This window comes from Oryzias latipes, chromosome 21 (assembly GCF_053564925.1).
Source record: "Oryzias latipes strain Hd-rR chromosome 21, Olatipes_Hd-rR_3.1".
Classification (NCBI taxonomy): Eukaryota; Metazoa; Chordata; class Actinopteri; order Beloniformes; family Adrianichthyidae; genus Oryzias; species Oryzias latipes.
The window spans coordinates 4,708,048-4,725,993 of record NC_136257.1 but is presented as its reverse complement, the minus strand read 5'-3'; the positions used below and the strand labels follow the sequence as shown (position 1 = coordinate 4,725,993).

The 17,946-nt window shown below is 40.0% G+C and overlaps 2 protein-coding genes across 8 annotated transcripts; one reads left to right on the top strand and one right to left on the bottom strand.

The window, feature by feature from the left end:
• Positions 1-43: 43 nt before the first annotated feature.
• On the bottom strand, positions 44-6,386 carry gabpa (GA binding protein transcription factor subunit alpha). 6 transcript variants are annotated; one of them, XM_004081415.5, is made up of 10 exons: positions 6,140-6,386; positions 3,846-3,941; positions 3,623-3,767; positions 3,445-3,529; positions 3,133-3,357; positions 2,866-3,060; positions 2,218-2,274; positions 1,953-2,075; positions 1,499-1,691; positions 44-691 (listed from the first exon to the last, which is right to left on the bottom strand). In XM_004081415.5, the coding sequence occupies exons 2-10, from the start codon at positions 3,920-3,922 to the stop codon at positions 469-471; spliced, it is 1,323 nt and encodes a 440-aa protein (XP_004081463.1). In that variant the 5' UTR covers positions 3,923-3,941; positions 6,140-6,386; the 3' UTR covers positions 44-468. The 6 variants fall into 6 exon arrangements, with proteins under 6 accessions (XP_004081463.1, XP_011487526.1, XP_078795223.1 ...); XM_011489224.4 differs by having other exon boundaries at positions 3,846-3,926; positions 6,140-6,305; XM_078939097.1 differs by having other exon boundaries at positions 3,846-3,926; positions 5,777-6,246.
• Positions 6,387-7,434: 1,048 nt separating this feature from the next.
• Positions 7,435-15,845, top strand: LOC101171784 (splicing factor U2AF 35 kDa subunit). 2 transcript variants are annotated; one of them, XM_004081414.5, is made up of 8 exons: positions 7,435-7,766; positions 8,592-8,679; positions 9,806-9,872; positions 12,824-12,873; positions 14,121-14,219; positions 14,301-14,434; positions 15,281-15,373; positions 15,457-15,845. In XM_004081414.5, exons 1-8 carry the CDS (start codon positions 7,723-7,725, stop codon positions 15,572-15,574), a joined length of 693 nt encoding a protein of 230 aa, XP_004081462.1. In that variant the 5' UTR covers positions 7,435-7,722; the 3' UTR covers positions 15,575-15,845. The 2 variants fall into 2 exon arrangements, with proteins under 2 accessions (XP_004081462.1, XP_078795225.1); XM_078939099.1 differs by lacking the exon at positions 7,435-7,766 and adding an exon at positions 7,815-7,932.
• The last annotated feature ends 2,101 nt before the right edge of the window (positions 15,846-17,946 follow it).

Genomic DNA, 17,946 nt, shown 5'->3' with positions numbered 1-17,946 from the left:
CAGTTTTGAAGGTAAAGCATGAATCTCATATAAACAAAAGCGGTTTAGAAAAACAAAGTGAATCGATTTATTTCCCCCTCCTGGGGCGGGCAGAAAAAGGGGAGATTTGGGGAATAAAATACAAAAAGGAATTCTCTAGAAATGGGAAAATATGAAAATACACGAGCCCCTGTGGCTATGAAAAACACAGATTATCAGTATGTACAGTGAAAAGTCTTCTTTCTGTTCTACAATAGAAACTGTTTCAGTCACGTCGGCACACCACGCGCCCAACGGCCTTCTGGGTAGATTTACAGACAAGCTGAAAAAACCCCAGTCCGAGTTTTCAGCTGACTGGAAACTACAAAGATGGTTCTAAAAAGAATAAACTGTTCCCCTTGGCGAGCGGGGAGTCAGCCGTGCAGTTTTTGTGTCCAGACCGACACGTTTGGGTGGAGGGAGCTGTGGAGCAGCGTCTGGAACCTCTTCTCAGCTGTCCTTGTCCAGCGTCGCTGTGGCCAGGGTCACCGTGGTGATGGGCTGCCCGATGCCGTGCATCTGCAGGCGCGCCACTTTCTTCTGCTCGCACTCCGTCACCAGGTTGTTGAGCTCGGCCGCGCTGTAGCCGATCAGAGTCCGTAAGTCGCACACAAACTTGTAGACGAATCGCTTGCCCTGGACCTTGCAGATCATGTCTCCGTCGTAGTAATACCTTTAAAAAATTAAATAAAGGTGGATGACGGTCAAAATGTTTGACAGTTGACCTACTTTGACATTGAAATAAGGTTGATTTAATGCAGAAGTGGGAAACTCCAAACCTTAAGGACCTCCTTTCCAAACCCTTCCCACTACCTGGGCCAGGTGTGTCCAGCCAATCACAGCTTCAACAGCAGTTGCCACCTTCCTGGTCAAACACCATGATTATGTCCCTTTTCCCTAACTGGAAATTTGGGATATTTCCTGGAAAAACTAGTGTGCTTCAAGGCTTCCTAGATTGGCAAATATAGACCACAATGCATTGCGCTTTAGCAGTTTTTCAGGTGAGGAAAAAGTTGTTGTTTTTTTTTAAATAAATTCAGCGTCAGAACACAGTGGATTCATAAAATGTTTCTGTTTTGTAGGTTTTTACATCGGCACATGTGCAGTTTAGACTAAATAAGTAGTGATCATGCGTCCGAATTCCATTCAAATCCAGGACACTGTATCTTTTAGGAGTTAGGGAGCAGTGAGGGGATTTGGACGCCTTACCCTCAGATGTGCAAACACTTTCACGAGTCGCTTATGGAGAGGATTTTTTCATTTTTGACCTAATTTCAGAAAACAAAAGCATCTTCTTTGTTGGTACACTTTAAGAAGGTCTGACGCTGACTTCTTAGGTTCTTCTGTTATCAGACACGGTTGTGTTTTCCCCAAACACGCTGCTACAAGACCGCCATGCCGCAGGACCTCCGGTCGCGTTTGGTCGTTGACTTTACATTGAAACCAGACGTAAGCGCCATTCAGGAGAACGGAAACCAACCTGAGGGCCCGGCTGAGCTTCTCGTAGTTCATGGTGGGCTTGTTCTTGCGCTGCCCCCATTTCTGAGCTACGAGCTCAGGCTGGTTGAGCTTGAACTCGCCCTCCTCCCCGACCCAGGAGATGCAGTCTCTGGCGTCTTTGTCCGTCAGCAGCTCCAGGAGGAACTGCCACAGCTGGATCTGACCGTTGTTGCCTGTGCAAAGTGCAATTACAAATCAAACAGAGCTGGAAATTTCTATAAAAAGTTAGAAGAGGATTCTATGTTATAGTGCTGATTTATCCCATTTAATGACAAAAACTCTTTAGGAAACAGAAAAGTATGTATACAATCTTTGACCTTTACCACAACAGCAATAATCCAACATTTCCTTTATCTCCATTCTATCATCCTCACGTCTGGATCCTCCCTACACAAAAGCATGTGAGCATCCTGAGTGTGTGTAAACTGTCTTACCTGTGCGGTTGCCAGGGGAACTGCGTTCTTCCCCTGAAATGCGTGGCGCTCTGGGGCCGCGGTTCTGCTTCAGGACCTTTATTGCGGTGGGGGTGCTCACTTGAGCGGGGATTATCTGTACAGCTAAAGACAGGATTTTTCTGGTCAGGGCAACTCCAGCTTTCTGGTGCCACTTTTTTTTTAATACTTTGGTGGTTTCAAAAAAGATCTATATCATGGTTTCCTTCAAAAGCGTTTGAATAATTTGACTCCTAGTAATACTTACGTTGATCAATGGTCACAGTGGCATCAGCTCCAGACTGGTCTTGACTGGCCAACACGTCTAAATAAATAAAATAAAAAAAGAATCATAAACACAGGAGATCAGATATTTATGCAAACTTCTAGACGAAACATTTGTTTCATTTCTATCGCATGACAGACGCTGGAGGCCTACTGTGAAAAGCTTATTTGGCACTTTTAAATTCATCAACAGAATATAGGCAGTTTAGAGTAGAAACTGCTTGTAATTCACCCGAAATGACCAATGTCATCATTTAAAACACTAAAACATGCTTTGCATCTTGTTCTGCACTTCTCTTTGTCTCATATTTGTTAAAGGAACTATTCTGCCCTTCAGAATAAAACTTTTCTCAGAAAAACTCTTTAAGAATGTTTCCATTTCCAAAGACAGTGAACCAACAAACACAAGTTGCTTCTGAGTTTTAAGGTAACTACAAAGCTCTTCATTTTTCCTTAAAAAAATGCTAGATTATTTATATTAAATGATTTCCTTGTTCATTGTGGCTCTTGGATCAGAACCCCAGAGCTCCAGAAATATCAGACGCTAATGAATGTTTGAGATTAATAATCTCCGTGGTATTTTTCTGTACACGTTCTATGTGCGTAGAGGATTCATTTATCAGCGACTTACATTTGCGCAGGAGCTCCAGGTGGCTCCACAGAATCTCTCCGTTTGGTACTTTCTGGAGGAACTCTTCTTGGCTGAAACTGCAGAGATCTTGTCCCGGAATGTGAATGCTGCCGATTTCCATCTCATCGATGTTAAACTCCTTCATTACCCACACAGCCCAGTGGATCACCTGATCTGCTGTCCACAGCACGGGGTCTGAGAGAAAACACCACAGAGTCGGTAAACGCGGACAAACATAGGTGGAGCTGTGTAAAATGAAAGTCTCACCGTATGGTATGCCGAGGCGGACCTGCTCCTTGCGGTAGCCCTCCAGTGCTGCAGCCCAGCGTGTGACCTGCTCGGATGTCTCGTCCGACAGGGAGGACCTGTCGACGGCGATGAGCTGACCCTCCTCCACCATCGTCCCTTCCTCTCCTGCTGCATCTGGGTCGATCACCACCTCCACCGTTTCCACAGGCTTCACGATTTCCAAGATGTTCAGCTTCTCCTCTCCTAGGTGAAGGGTTTTTGGCATCGGCGTTAAAACTTGCTGGTTGAGGTTCTCACAGATTTTAGTATAATTTCAGATGTAATCTGTACCTGGCTTTGTAATAATCTGCAAACTGAGCTGCACTGTGCCGTCGGTCTTCACGCCCTGATCAAAGAGACTGTGATCTGGATGGAGCTACAAAAAAAAAAACAGTCAAATCAGTAGATCAACAACATGATTAATAAAATAAGATAGAAAAGTCATTTGGGGTTATGGCAGAACGGTTACCAGAATGTCCTGCAAGCAGATGTCAAAAGCATCCAGTGAGATTTGGATGCGAGGCTCCAAAAGCTTCTTTAAATTTCCAACTGGCTCATTGATGTCAATATCTTGTTGAATCAGATCAGATGCAGTGATGGTTTGTTCCTCCACACTAAAAAAAACAAAAACTGTGTCATAATGGACAGTGGTGTGACTCATGTTAAGGATTTGCCATTTTAACCTCCCTTACCTTTCCTCCAAACATGCTTGTTTCTCCCGTTCGTCTATTTCGATCTCTATTAGCTCCTCTGCCTCACTTTTAGCCATTTTGCTAAAAAAAACACAACTTCAACAGAAAATGACATTTTTGTGTCAACACTAAGGAAAAACAAAACACAGTTATTCAATTGGAAATAAAGTCGAGCTGTAAAGGTTTTTCTTTTTCAGTTGGATAAGATTAAATGTGACACATTTTCTTTTACATGATAAAATTAGAATAACCTAAAACAGCTGGATTGTATCCATAAAAAGTTGTTATCCACTCTGCTTTTAAATAATACATTTTATATGTTAGGCGCCTTTCTAGGAGCCCAAGGTTTTTGTGCACCAATCCCACTGCAGGGTGCCCCTCGGATCATCTTTGAAGCCATTTGAAAAGGAGTGGTTTATAAAAAAAAAGTGACTATATGGAAATCAAGAAACCAGTGTTGTTTTCTAGTTTCTCCAGAGGGGCAGTAATTCATTAGAAATTTGCCTCTGGCTTGTAGGCGAGACCATAGGCACAGGCAGAGCAACCCCACTCCCTCTTCCCGTTAACCATAACTGGGAGCTCTCTGTTTACAGCCCCTCACACCCCTAAACTGACTTTACTGGTGCAACAAAAACGGCGAGCGATATTGGAGCCATCCAGCTGTGTAGTTTGGAGCCAGAAGTCAGCTCAGACGAGGAAAACAAAGCCATGAATCTATTTGTGTAGAGTAGGACCAGGGAGCTTGTGGGCCGCCCAGCGTACTTTCCACACCACAAAGAAGCTCTTGTTCCAACAGTTTTTTATTTGTCTGCACTTGATCGACAATGATTTGAATAAAGAAATACCAAGAAATGCAATTTTGAGCCCAATTGTCCTTATAAATGTCCCCCGACAGAAAAATGCCACAAGAACATCATTTATATCAGAGTGGGTGTCCACACACATTAGCATAACAAAGGGGCACCAATATTGATTTCTAAACAAAATGAAACAAAAACACGTTTTCCCTACTTTAGAAAAAAAACCCCGCAATTTTCAATTGGTTTATAGGTTTTAATATTTATTTTTATCCAAAACAAAACAACATTTATTAGTGTCAATTGTCATCACATCCTCACTAAAATGTCATGGTTTCATAGAAGCTAAATCCAACTAAGCTAAAACGTGCATCACAAGTTCTAAGTAGGTGTTCATTGGTGTTGAAATTGAGGATTTTTTAAAGCAGTTATAACTTCTTGGGATGTTTACATTTCTATGGTGGAGCCTGGTGAAGCATCGTCAGGCCCCTGAGCCTCGATTTCTCATTGGCCGTTCGGGACACTTCAGTGTCAGCTAACGTTAGCCAACTCGAGGGCGAGGCTCGCGCGTTTTAAAAGGCCAGGCTTGACGAAATACTGTCCATAACTTCCTGCGAGTTCCATTTAGTCGTGGCAAAAAAACACAAAACTTTTTAATTATGCACCAACATACAGGTTTTATTGTCGTAAAGGACGCACGCGCTGAACAAATTTAGCTACAGATTTGCTTTTTACGGGGCGACGGGAGTGCATTACACAACCGCCGGAGCCCGCGCGCCGAACAACGATGAAAATATCCCGCCCCAAAAAGCGCGGTGCGTCGTTACCTAAAAAAACCATTGTTTTGTGCCCGGTTTAAACTCTACACGTAGAAAACTTTTGAAACGGAAATAGAATAAACGGAAACAAAACAGCATAGGGCAAATGGAAAGGAGCCGGAAATCCTGGCTAAGCTCCACAGCGATGCAAGACTTCCGAGGGCATCTCGACGGACAGCACAACAACAGTGCGAATGTTGGCAGGAAAGAGCCCGGGAGATGGGTTACGATGTCACCGATGATCGGTTCATGCTCGACCGATACATTTGAAAAGTCGACGGAGGAGCCTTTTATCACTCGAGGACGGGGCACCTACTTCGTGTGTGTGCGTGGGGTCGATGGTTGTCGGAAGCAGCCTTTTCCAGTTAGCTTTTATCCTAGCAGCGTATTACTCCTGAAAACAGCGCATCTCTCTCTTGTTTTCCAATTATGTACAACCGTTTCCCGAGACGAATGAGTCCGCTTCGCATGTGTGTAAAGTACCATACCACAGGGGTTTCTGGCTGGAAAGTGGGCGGCCTCTTCCCAGCAAACGGACTAGTAATTATCAGCAGCTAGCCGAGCAGTTAGCATTGCTAGCTAGGCTACAAAATAGCGGGAAGAGTGAGCCCACGATTAATGGAGCCCCGACGTGATGGTGTTCCTGCAAATCCCCAGAGTCCCTCAGAAATATCCATACCTGCTGTCGTTCAGACTTTAAAGGACGTCAAAATTTCACTTTTGTGTATCAGCTAAAACGTTGAACCTGACGACTCGTATCTTCCAAGTTTTGTTCCAGCTAGTAGTGTTCACGAAGAAGAGGGGCGGAGACTAACTGCTAATGCTGGACTTGCCTCGAAATATGTGAAAGTATCTTAGCTAAATGTTCCGTTTGTGGCCGAACTATTTGTTTATTTAACATCTGCATGGCTCTAAAAACGCTCACCGAGTCAAAGTACCTGCCAGTTGTGAAGTTTTGGCTTCTTAAACATGCATGCAAATTGTTTCTGGTTGTAAACGTGCTGGGTAGTAATTTGTGCTAACCACATATTATTATTGTGCTGTTTGGTCGTCTCTGTGTTCATTTAATAAAGTTTTTTTTTATTAACTATTTGCTTTGAAGTTCATGTAAATTCACTGCAAAAGTTTGAGAATACAATCATATATTATATGTATTTTATTCATTTAAAGCAAAATAAACCAAGCCAAAACGTGAAAACATGATGTTTCTACTGTCTATTTTGAAAATATTAAAATATTTTATTAATTAAACAGCACTTTATGTTGACTTTTCGGACTGAGATAATTCTTATACACTTATTTTTTAGGAATATAACACGCTATTGTTTGTTATAAAATCAAACGCTCATCAACTTTGTTTATGTATTTATTTTAACAAAAATTGCCTTTTTTAAGTCCACCTAGGACTTTCTGGTAAAAAAACAAAACAAAAACAGTTTGATTATCAGATCAAAAACGTTTATGCAGAATATAATAAAGACGCTTTTTATTTTCTATGGGGTTGCGTGTCCATGTCCAATGATAACTGGACTGTAAATACAACAAAAAACCCTGAAAATGTTCACTATATAACTACACGTTTCTACCAATAAGAAAACAAACAATGCCTATGAAGTTCTCTGCTTCCACAATCAAAAACACTTTCAAGCAGCTGCATTTATGTCTGTGAGCAAAATCATAAAATAATGTTTGGTAACATCAATAACCCAGTCATATTTTTATTTATTCTTTAAAGATTTTCTGTTTCTGTAAATATTGCTAATGTGAATGGGGTTTTTTTCGGGGGGGAAAGGGAAACTACTACAAAAAAACCCCGCGTGAAATCTTCGTAAGATGATTCAAATGTTTGTTTCTTCCTTCCCTTATTTAATATACTCAACAAGCAGTTGCCAATCTAAAGTACAGTACTTGCTTGCAGACTGTTATCAACGCACATGGACACCCTTTTATTTTGAAAGTTAACAGTCCGCTTTTAAACATTTCCGGTTGGGCATTCTCGCCTTCAAAGTAAAACGATAAAACCAAAGAACTAATAGCGCACTCAATAATTAGTAACACAATTGATATATTTTCTTTAATTAACACATAACTTTGTCGTAAAACACAACACAGCGTTTGAACTCTTTGCAAAATTTGTATGTGTGCTTGTTTCCGTGCATACCTAAATATTCAAATGTAGGTTTAGTGGCGCGTGTTTTTTATTATGAAGGAGATGGAACGGCTAGGTGCTTCATGATGCGCGCTACAGCGTAAGCTAACAAGATGGCAGAGTACTTAGCATCCATTTTTGGCACCGAGAAAGACAAGTAAGTAACGGAACAACTCCGTTAATGAGATAATGTTGGTCGTATGTTCTGCTTAAGCTAACTTTCACCTGCCGCGCGGAACGTAACGACGGTTGCCTCTGCTAGCGCTAGCTTAGCTTAACTAGCCTCCACACTAAATTAATACTGCGAGTTAGAAAAAAAACGAGTAGGTGACGAAATTTTGTTAAAATAATAAACACGCATTAGCGGACAACACCTTAACCACGTTTTATAATTTAACTTGCTTGCAATTTTTACGAGCGTGTGCTTAAAGCTTGCATTCGCTTATAATTTATGACGGACAACAGCAGCAAATATAATAAATCCTTCCTTCTTGTGTTCTCTTTGTTTTCTTTAATGTGCCACCTGGCGCTAGCTTAGTGATAGCCTTTTCTCTTTTTTGGGGGTTAATAATCAATGCCCATCCTAAATAAGATTTATTTTAAAATTCAATGAAAGTACCACGTGACTTAATTCTAAACAGTACATGATCTAAAACTGAAGGTTTCGAGGTTAAACCTTCTCGTGCAAAAGCCGAACAGGTTAAAAAAAAAGGGGATAAATCAGAAACTCAGATTTCCGTTGCTATAATAGTTTATCTATACTCCTGTCTGCTGGTTCTGGTGGGAAATATAGTTTCTGGATATAGTTGGCAGGTTTTGCCTGCACAGGGATGACATAGTTTTAGGAACACTAAAGTCATTGCAGCAGAGCCACAATTGTATGTTTCAGAGTGTTTTTCTTTGTTTTAGAAAATTATGTGCAATAAATATGATTTTTCTTTTTAAATCTGCCTTTGCCTAACGTTGTCGTTTATTTTTGCAGAGTGAACTGCTCTTTTTATTTTAAGATTGGTGCCTGCCGACATGGTGACCGCTGCTCCAGATTACACAACAAGCCGACGTTTAGCCAAGTAAGATCCCCGCCATCTCATTTTTATTTCTAATCTGCCTAAAGATGCCTCAGATCTTTGTAATATAGTAGAATGATGGATGTCTGTAACTTCAGAGGACATTGGTTTGATGATTTTCTGCTTCTGAGATCTATTTTGTTAAACAGAAAGACAGAAAAAAAAGGGTTTGCTCCACCATCTTTGAACAAAAGTCATTGTTATTCTGTTGGGAGCTTTCAGGTTTATATATTTTTAAATCTGTGGAGATGCTCAAGTCGTGTTACAGCAGGATTCTGTTCTTCTGGGCCTTTGGAAGTTTTATCTAGAAGATATTGAGATGGAACTTCTTCAAATATAACTGCAATTTTTATTCCAATTATTCAGTTTAGACATTGATGACCTCTCTTTTAGACAATAACGGGTATGTTCTGGTCATAGAGGACAGATGGCGTTGAAGATAATTTGAGAAATCATCTATAGAAACGTCTTCTCTGGACAGAGAAAATGATGAATGGTGTAAACTTAGGTGGAGGTTTTCTGCCTTCATTAAGGTCCAAAGCGCTGTACGGTCACAGTCCTGTTCATCCACACACACACACACACACACACACACACACACACATACACTCACACACACAGACACACAGTCAGTCAGTCAGTCAGTCAGTCAGTCAGTCATGGTGGCAGAGCACTAGCCGGCCCATCAGAAGCAATGAGAGGTTCGAGTGTCTTGTCCAAGGACACTTGGACACCTGAGCAAGCTGAGCAGTAATCAAACCTGCAACCTTCAGTCAGAGGTTGACCCCTCTCTGATTATTCACAACAATTTGAATGAAGAAATATTCATAAATACAATGTTACGCTTAGTTTTCTTTATATATGTCCTCCATCATCACAACAACGACACAAAAACTCGTTCAAAAGCACGATTTTCATGGAAGCGGGTCTGTAAAGTCAACATTACACACCTTGAAGAAAAAATCCTGCAAATTAAGCAGCAGCTTTAGTACCAGAGAGCAGATGCTCCATTGATTCTTGATTGTTCCATAAATCTGAGTTGTTTGCATGAAAAGAAATCGAATTAATAAACTTTTAATTCCTCCCATGCACCCGAAAATAAATCCTTTGTCTTCTGCTCTTCTTTCAGACGGTTGCGATGCTCAACATTTACAGGAACCCTCAGAACACCGCCCAGTCCATGGAAGGTGTGACCTGTAAGTGGGAGATTGGAGAGGATGACTGCATCTTTCCTCAGTCTGATACCAAACTGAGCTTTTAACATCCTAAAATGTTATTGAAATATTTTTGCGAAAGATCTTTTTTTTTTTTAAATCATCAGTCTGTGGTGAACTTGTCCCCTCTGCAACTATTCATCTCATGCTTTTAAAAAAAACAATCTCAAATAATCTTAGCAGTGGATAAAAAAGTACAGACGACAAAACTAAAATAATAATAAAAATAAAAAAAATGAAAAAAGAGGGACCAGCTATCAAAAAACACTTTTAATTGATTGCTTTTGTCACTGTTTTCCGGGTTATCCAGGTCAAAGGAATGAATGAGCCTCTGTAGGAAACAAAACCGGGACGATTTTCACGGGTCATTGCACACGCAGGACGCTAACCTGCTGCGGCATAAACGATGGCACGGATCATATACAGCAGTGGCTGAATGAGGACCGTCTAAATCTGGGTTTCCCCACCGTCCAGCATGCTTCATGTCTTCCTGCCAAACCCAGTGTGAACCCTCATTATCAGGGCTCTGAAAGCCTCGACGATGAGTTGAATTTCTGGGGGGGAAAATGCAGGTTTGTGAGAGGACGGAGTTGCGAAACATATGATGTTGACCCTAACCCGAAACCCTAAAGCTTCTCAAACTTTAACAACATATGATGATGAAATATGATGGGGACACTAAGGTTTGACTGTACACGCTGGTTTTGGGTCTCCAGTGAGCTTCTCTGTGGTCTTGTGGGGTCCAGATGACCCCACTAGACAGTGCGCTGAACCTTTTTTCTTCAATGATTTGCGATCTTCACTGGTGTCCATGGATTACATGAAATCCTCTCCACCTTTGTCATGGTAGGGATAACGCGTCAACGTAAGGGTGGGGTCATTTTGACCCCACAAGATAGAACAAGGGTTACGCAGCTCAGCTGTCCTACCACGCTCAACGAAATGGAGCTTTTTTTTTGTGGCTTTACCATCCAGAGACCTTGATAGGACAATTACTTGATACAAAATAACACAACTTGCACATTTTGGCACTAATTCTGGCATTTAAAAGCTGTACACTTTTGATCAGCTGATGACAATTATTTTTAAAACACTGGCAGCTGAAAGCATGAAGCTCCATTTGTCTGCTTTATGCACTTTGAAGCTCTGTATTGAGGTCCAGCTGTGTCAAATGCTTATTATTCTTGCATTTTTTTTAAGCTGGTCTAAAGATTTCGATCAGGACTGCATCGTCGGCCATAAGTCAAGCGTCCAAACGAGCGATCTGAAGGCTCTGCCTTCAAACCAGTTGGCGATCCTCGTGAGTTACTGATTTTCAGTGGCGAAAGTGGTTATGAAGTTGTTGTTGTTTTTTTCTTTTTGAGGGTAAAATACAGACACAAGGACATCGATTTTAAACTTGCATTTCGAGGCGTAGCAAAGACCACTTTCTGATGGAAACATCCAACCACCAAGGCAGATTTCAACCATGGACGTACAGAGAATTGAATCGAGTAAGTGTCTCTATCCTTCTTTCCTATCTTTAAGTCAATTAATGATTTAGTAGAGTTGTACAGCTTGTGTAAATTCCTCTTTATGTGTGGTTTACACAAAAGGGCACAAACACGAGTTGACAACACGCGAGCGGAATATTATTGTCAAAAATGAAGCTGTTTTTTTCTGTTTGTGGCAACACAAGAGATCAAAACCGCTTCAGTTCACCAGTGAAGTCAAATTTCTTTATTCGTCTAATCTGATCAAAAACACACAGATGAATAAATCCGTCATTCCCTTCATGTTGTTTCTCTGAGGCTTAAGAAATCCCAGAATGTTACACGAAATGCATGAAATTTCAACAAGATTGAATCAATTCTGTTTTTGATCAAACCGATTTGAAATGTTTTTTAGATCCATTTTCATTCTCGTCTTTAACTTCTAAAGAACAGCTTCACTTCACCAAGAGATGTTTATTCAACCATAGCTTTAGTCGGATCCTGAGAAACACAAATGACCAACAAAGCTGTGATTAAGAAACATTTTATTAATCTGCAATCTAAAGGATTCGTCAGGCTTTTTACCCCGGCAGGTTTGCTTTACTTCTGATTATTTGTATCTTCTTTTTTTTTTACACACCATAAAAGGCTTTGATTTCATGTCTTCAGATCAGAATGTTGGAAAGGTGGAGATGATAGCGGGATTCTGAAGAATGAAACCTGCAGTGAAGCACACCTGGTGTGTCACTCTTTGAGCCCTTCACATCAACCTTCTAAAGCTCAATACTTGTTTGTTTTTTTTAAACTGTATTTTTAATAGCTCTTTTTACAGGGAGTAGAAAACTGTAGTGTTTAGATCTCTGTTGTGCTGTTGTAATGGAGTTCCTTAAGGCCACTGAGGGACTTTAACCCTTGATGTGCTGTCATTCTTTGTCTTCACGCCTGCCTGCATCAAAGCAATGCTTGTCTGATACCCTGTAAGCAACAATAAATGTAAACAAAATGTAAATAAACAACACTTCTGCCGTAACACGTATGTCGGATGGTGATGTGTAAGAAAGGTTTTGTGTTAGGAGGAAGTAGCTTCATAACTTGATCCTGACTATTTTTTGTTTTTGTTAATTTTTTCTATTTTCTTGAAGTTGCTTCGTCTTTGTGATCTGGGGATAAATAGACACTGAAAAGTAAAAAAAAAAAAAAAGCAGCTGAATGAAATCTTTCATCATTTTGTAATTTTAATGTTTCCAAAAAGACCAAAGAACTCAAATGATCCTTTTGACCGACAGTAAGACTTCTGCACCTGTCGACAGGTAAAAGGGGTCACGTGTAACGTTGAAACAGATGCATGCATAAAGAAAGGAAGCCATACATTTGGTCTTTTTATCCGTCTCATTTATTGAGGCAAACATAAGATGTGTTGCTTTGTTTTTTCTCATCCCCTTTTCCTCCTTTTCTCCTTAGCTAACGTCAGTGACGTGGAGATGCAGGAACATTATGACGAGTTCTTTGAGGTAAAGAAACGTTGGCTGTGTCTGTGAACATGAATCTGTTATAAAGTGGAAGAAAAACAGGCAGAGGGTCGCTCGACGATGTTTGGAGAAGACGCTGAGTCAGCTTTAACTCCAGGAAGCTGCGTCTCTTTGTGTCACTCGGACTTCCTGCAGCGGCGAAAACGCCAAACCTCACGTCTGAGTCGGTTTCAGTTTTAAAAGAAGCTGTTAGAGATTGTTTCAGGCAAAAAGCAGCTGTTGTCAATGCAAGATGGAGTTTAGTTCAATTAAAAAAGAAACTTTGATCTTGGAGTAAACTGGCGTCTTGCAGCAGACCAGAGTTTGATGGAATAGAATAGGACTATTGAAATTACCTTGTTTTTTTTTAAAATTCAATTCAATTTTTTTTTGTGTTACCCAAAATCCCAACAACAGTCGTCTCCATGGGCTTCGTACCGGTAATTGTAAAGTAAACATAAAATCAAAAAGGTTAATAAAATTCAATTGGAAAATACTAAACTAACTAAACAGACTAAACTAAAACAACTTTTTTACAACTTTATCGCACAAAATGGAAGTACAAAACACAATTTTACCAAATCAAATTCAAATATGCTTGGGGAGCAAAAACCGTACATATAACACACATTTTACACCAAAACATTCAAGGCTCTACAACTTTCATATAAACATACAGCTTTCAGATGAAGGCTTTTACAGATGCTTTTCCATTTGTTTGATTAATATGTGGAAGAAAATAGAAGATGATGAGAATTTGCATTTAAGGATATAAAGTTTGCCACATTATAATAAGATTAATTAATTAAAAGTTTGTTACTGTGAAAGCCAAAAAGTATATGTTCAAATTTCAGAGTGAAGTTGGGGTGAATTTGTTCTTTGATAAACACTTTTCCCAAAGACATCTACTTTCAGTACTATTCAAAAAAAAAAAAAAAGATGGTTAAGTGTTTCTGGGTGTTCAATTGTTTTAATGCATCTTAGCATGAATTGATTGGTGGGGTAAATTTTGTGCATTATTTTTAAAGAAGCTTCTTTCATCTTATTATTTAGCATACATTTTTGGGTGTCTTTTCTCCAAATACTGTACCAGCAGGTTTTGGTACATAAATGGCAGAAATAACATCCCCTTGAAATGGCTTGTCCTAACAAAGCGGTGTAGCAGATGGTCCCGTTTTATTTCCTGCTTTGCGGGACACCCGATAAACCGCCTTCTTGTCAGGTAAAGTTTTCTTCTTGAACCTCCGTAGGAGGTCTTCACAGAAATGGAGGAAAAGTATGGCGAAGTGGAAGAAATGAACGTGTGCGACAACCTCGGGGACCATCTGGTTGGAAACGTTTACGTGAAGGTGAGGCAGAGTCCCGCACTCTGATGTGTTGACGCTGCCGCGGACCTCTTTGACCTTCCGTTTGGCGATGGTTCCTCTTAGTTCCGCAAGGAGGAGGATGCAGAGAAGGCCATGCTGGACCTGAACAACCGCTGGTTCAACGGGCAGCCCATCCACGCCGAGCTCTCCCCCGTCACAGACTTCAGAGAAGCCTGCTGTCACCAGTATGAGACGGGGTGAGTCAAAAACGTCACACGAGATGGTTATGGTCACATAAAACAAAGAGGGAAAAAAGCTTCTCAAACTTTAACAAATTCAGTTTTTTTTTATATTTGTTTTACTTTTCACATTTATATTTTTTTCTGCTTATATTTTACTGATTGAACACATTTTGGTGTTTTGTGTATTTACATTTATTTATTTAAACAATGCAAAAAAGTTATTTTTTAATTATTTAACTTTTGTTATTTTTTAATCTATTTTTTTCTTTTTATTTAGGGATTTTATAATTCATTTTTTATTTAATTTAATTTTTAAACTATCCTAAAAAGTTATTTATTTATTTAAATTTTGTTATTTTTAATCTATCTCGTTCTTTTTATTTAGTGATTTTAATATTCGTTTTTTATTCTATTTAATGTTTTACATGATGTAAAAAAGTTATTTTTTATTTATGTAGTTCTTGTTATTTTATTCTTTTTATTTATTGATTTTATTAGGTTGATTTTATTCGATTTTTTTTATATGGTGCAAAAAAGTTATTTTTTTATTTCTTTGATTTTTATTTCTTTTACATATTATTCTTTTTATTTTTTATGCGTTTATTTACTTATTTCTTGATTTTATATTTTTTGTGTTTATTTTTGTCTCGTTTTTTACTTTATAGGTTTAGAGATATTTCAGTGTTTTCTCCAGTTTTTTTATTTTTATTTTTTTAATCAGGATTTGAGCTGCCAGGAAAAAAACAAGAACTTAGATGAAGTTTAAAGAGGATCTTTAAGGAGGACATGAGGGGCTGAGGATGCAAAGATGGAGGCCGAGACAAAGAATAATCCTTTTTTTTTTTTGGGTGCTCTCTGCAGGGGTTGCACCCGCGGGGGTTTCTGCAACTTCATGCATCTGAAGCCCATCTCACGTGACCTGAGGAGACAGCTGTACGGCCACCGCAGGAAGAGGTCCGAACGTCGCCGGGACTCTCAGAAACTTGAGCAAATGCAGCCGCCGCAGAAAAAAACGCTCCTCTCTTCTGTCTCTGCAGCCGCCAAAGACCCCGCTCAAGAGACAGGCAGTCCGGCTCCAGGGACAGAGGTCGAAAGGCAGAACACGATCACAAGAGGCGGCGCTCCAGAGACCGGGAACGCTCCGGGCGGTTCTGAGCCACAGCCCGGACCCCCCATCCTCCTCCCCCTTCTGAATACACACTTGTCTTTTTTTAAAGTTGTCCTACAAGATCTGTTGTAGGAATGACTGAGATGTTTTAAAGCTGGAGCTTTGTTATTTGGAAAATGACCATTAAATTTTAAATCCTTGCTTAACAAAACAGATTCTTTCCCCGGTGTATCTTAAACATACTGCTATATTTTATAGAAATTTTGTCAAAGGGCGCTTTTATTTTTTTAAATAAACATTTCACATTCACTGTTGGTATCCAAAGGTAATCTATGTGAAATCCTCCTGCAGGGACTTCAGATGCTAAATGTCCAGCACCATCGCTAATCCTGTTTGTATTTTTAACATTTCTTGTTAATCTCCAAAATACAAGTCATGGTGTAAGACTAGGGCTATAACCGTTCATTTATACTTCAATTCAATTTTATTTGTATAGCCCAAAATCAGAACAACAGTCGCCTCGATGGGCTTTGTGGGGATAAATGTAGAGTTAAACATAAAATAAAAAGGATCATGATTACATACAATTCAATAGTTAAGTTTCGCGTTAAGGAAAAACTCCTAAAGAAATTGTATTCCAGAAAAAACGTAGAAACCTCAGGGGTGTCCATGTGAAGGAGGGATCCTCCCCCAGGACGGACATGCAATTTACCAGAACTCATAGAGAAGAATTAACTTATCTAACTCTACAACTAGTGCAGGAGCAGTAGTACAGACGAGGTACATGGTCAGGTACAGGAGCACAGACGAGCCAACTGGAATCTGGAAGCACTCCCCTCCTGGGGGGTGGGAAGGAGGGACAGAACATGAATCGCACTGCACCAAACAGAGGCATGGAGAACTAAATGATGAATAATGATCAAGAATAGAGAAGAGAAAGAGAGTAGAAGTAGATGAGAGTAGGGGACAGAACCCCAGTTTACCATAGTTACCCCAACTAAAGGGTAAGGTTTAACCCTTGTGCTGTCCTATGGGGTCAAGATGACCATCAACGTGTTCTCCCTACCATGACAAAGGTGGAGAGGATTTCATGTAATCCATGGACACCAGTGAAGATCACTGAAGAAAAAAGGTTTATTGCACTCTCTTGTGGGGTCCAGATGACCCCGCTTCCAATGTTAAAGTGCCTAGGATATCACAAGGGTTAAGCTTAGGGATCAGGACTAGGCTAGGGGGGGTGGAGGGGAGTCTTGTCAGTAATCTTTGGGTAAAGTCGTGGATAGGTTGTAGTCCAGGCGGGATCTGGAGGTCCCTTGAAAATATTGGTGTGGTTGCAATGGGATCAAATCGTCCTTCAATTCCCATCATGGGAATGATGATTTGTGATCTTCACTGGTGTCCATGGATTACATGAAATCTTTCCACCTTTATCCACCTTTGTCATGGTAGGGAGAACACGTCAATGTAAGGGTGGGGACATCTAAGATAGCACAAGGGTTAATGACATCACACGTGTGTTGTCCGCTGTAATTGGTCGTTTTTGTTATGGTAAAACAAACCTACCTATTTTCAATCCAAATGTATTTTTTTATAAGATCGATAAAATAGGTTTATTTTATATTGAAAGGATTTTATGAACGTTTAGGTCGAGTAAAAACTCAAAAAGATCAACCTAGTAGGATTATAAGACTATAAACCTATTAATTGATGAAATTGATTAATCGTTACCTGAACTCAGGTGGAAGGAGCATTGGGGGAATCTGAGCATATTTTAGAAGTAGAAATCAACTAAAAATGGACAGGAAAACAGTAAAAACGGGGGTTTTTAATGGATGAAACTTTAAGGAGAAAAAATACCACATCAATATGGTAAACGAACATTGGAGTTTCATGGTATGGGCCCCCTCCCATAAGACAGAGGACAGCCTTGACAAGTGTTGGCAGGACGATCCCACATGTCACTGATAAAAATACTGGGATCTGGAGTCAGTTCAGCTGGTTCCTCCTGCCTTTCTGGGGCTGAACCTGTCATCCTCACTGACACCTATTAATAGCTGTTCAATACCCCCACAATTCCCCTTTGACACCGTGAGTCACCAACTCAAGTAAAAACAATTCAGTCTGCAGCAGAAACAACATTTCTGTGGTTTTTTCTCAAACCTAATTTGCATAAAATGTAGTTTCTTTTTACTTGTATATTGCTCTTGTGATTTTTTTGAGAATCAGTTTTTAAGAAAATGACCAGAAAGTAAAAACTAAAAGAAAACAGCTGAGATAAAGTAAATTAAACATTAAGAAAGTGGTGAAAAAGACGACTTTCTTGGTGTTAATGATGGCCTGATCTCTACAAACACACAGACTGGTTGGATGAAGCCGATAGGGGCCACGTTTCAATCTGTTTGGCTTCACAGTTCTCTGC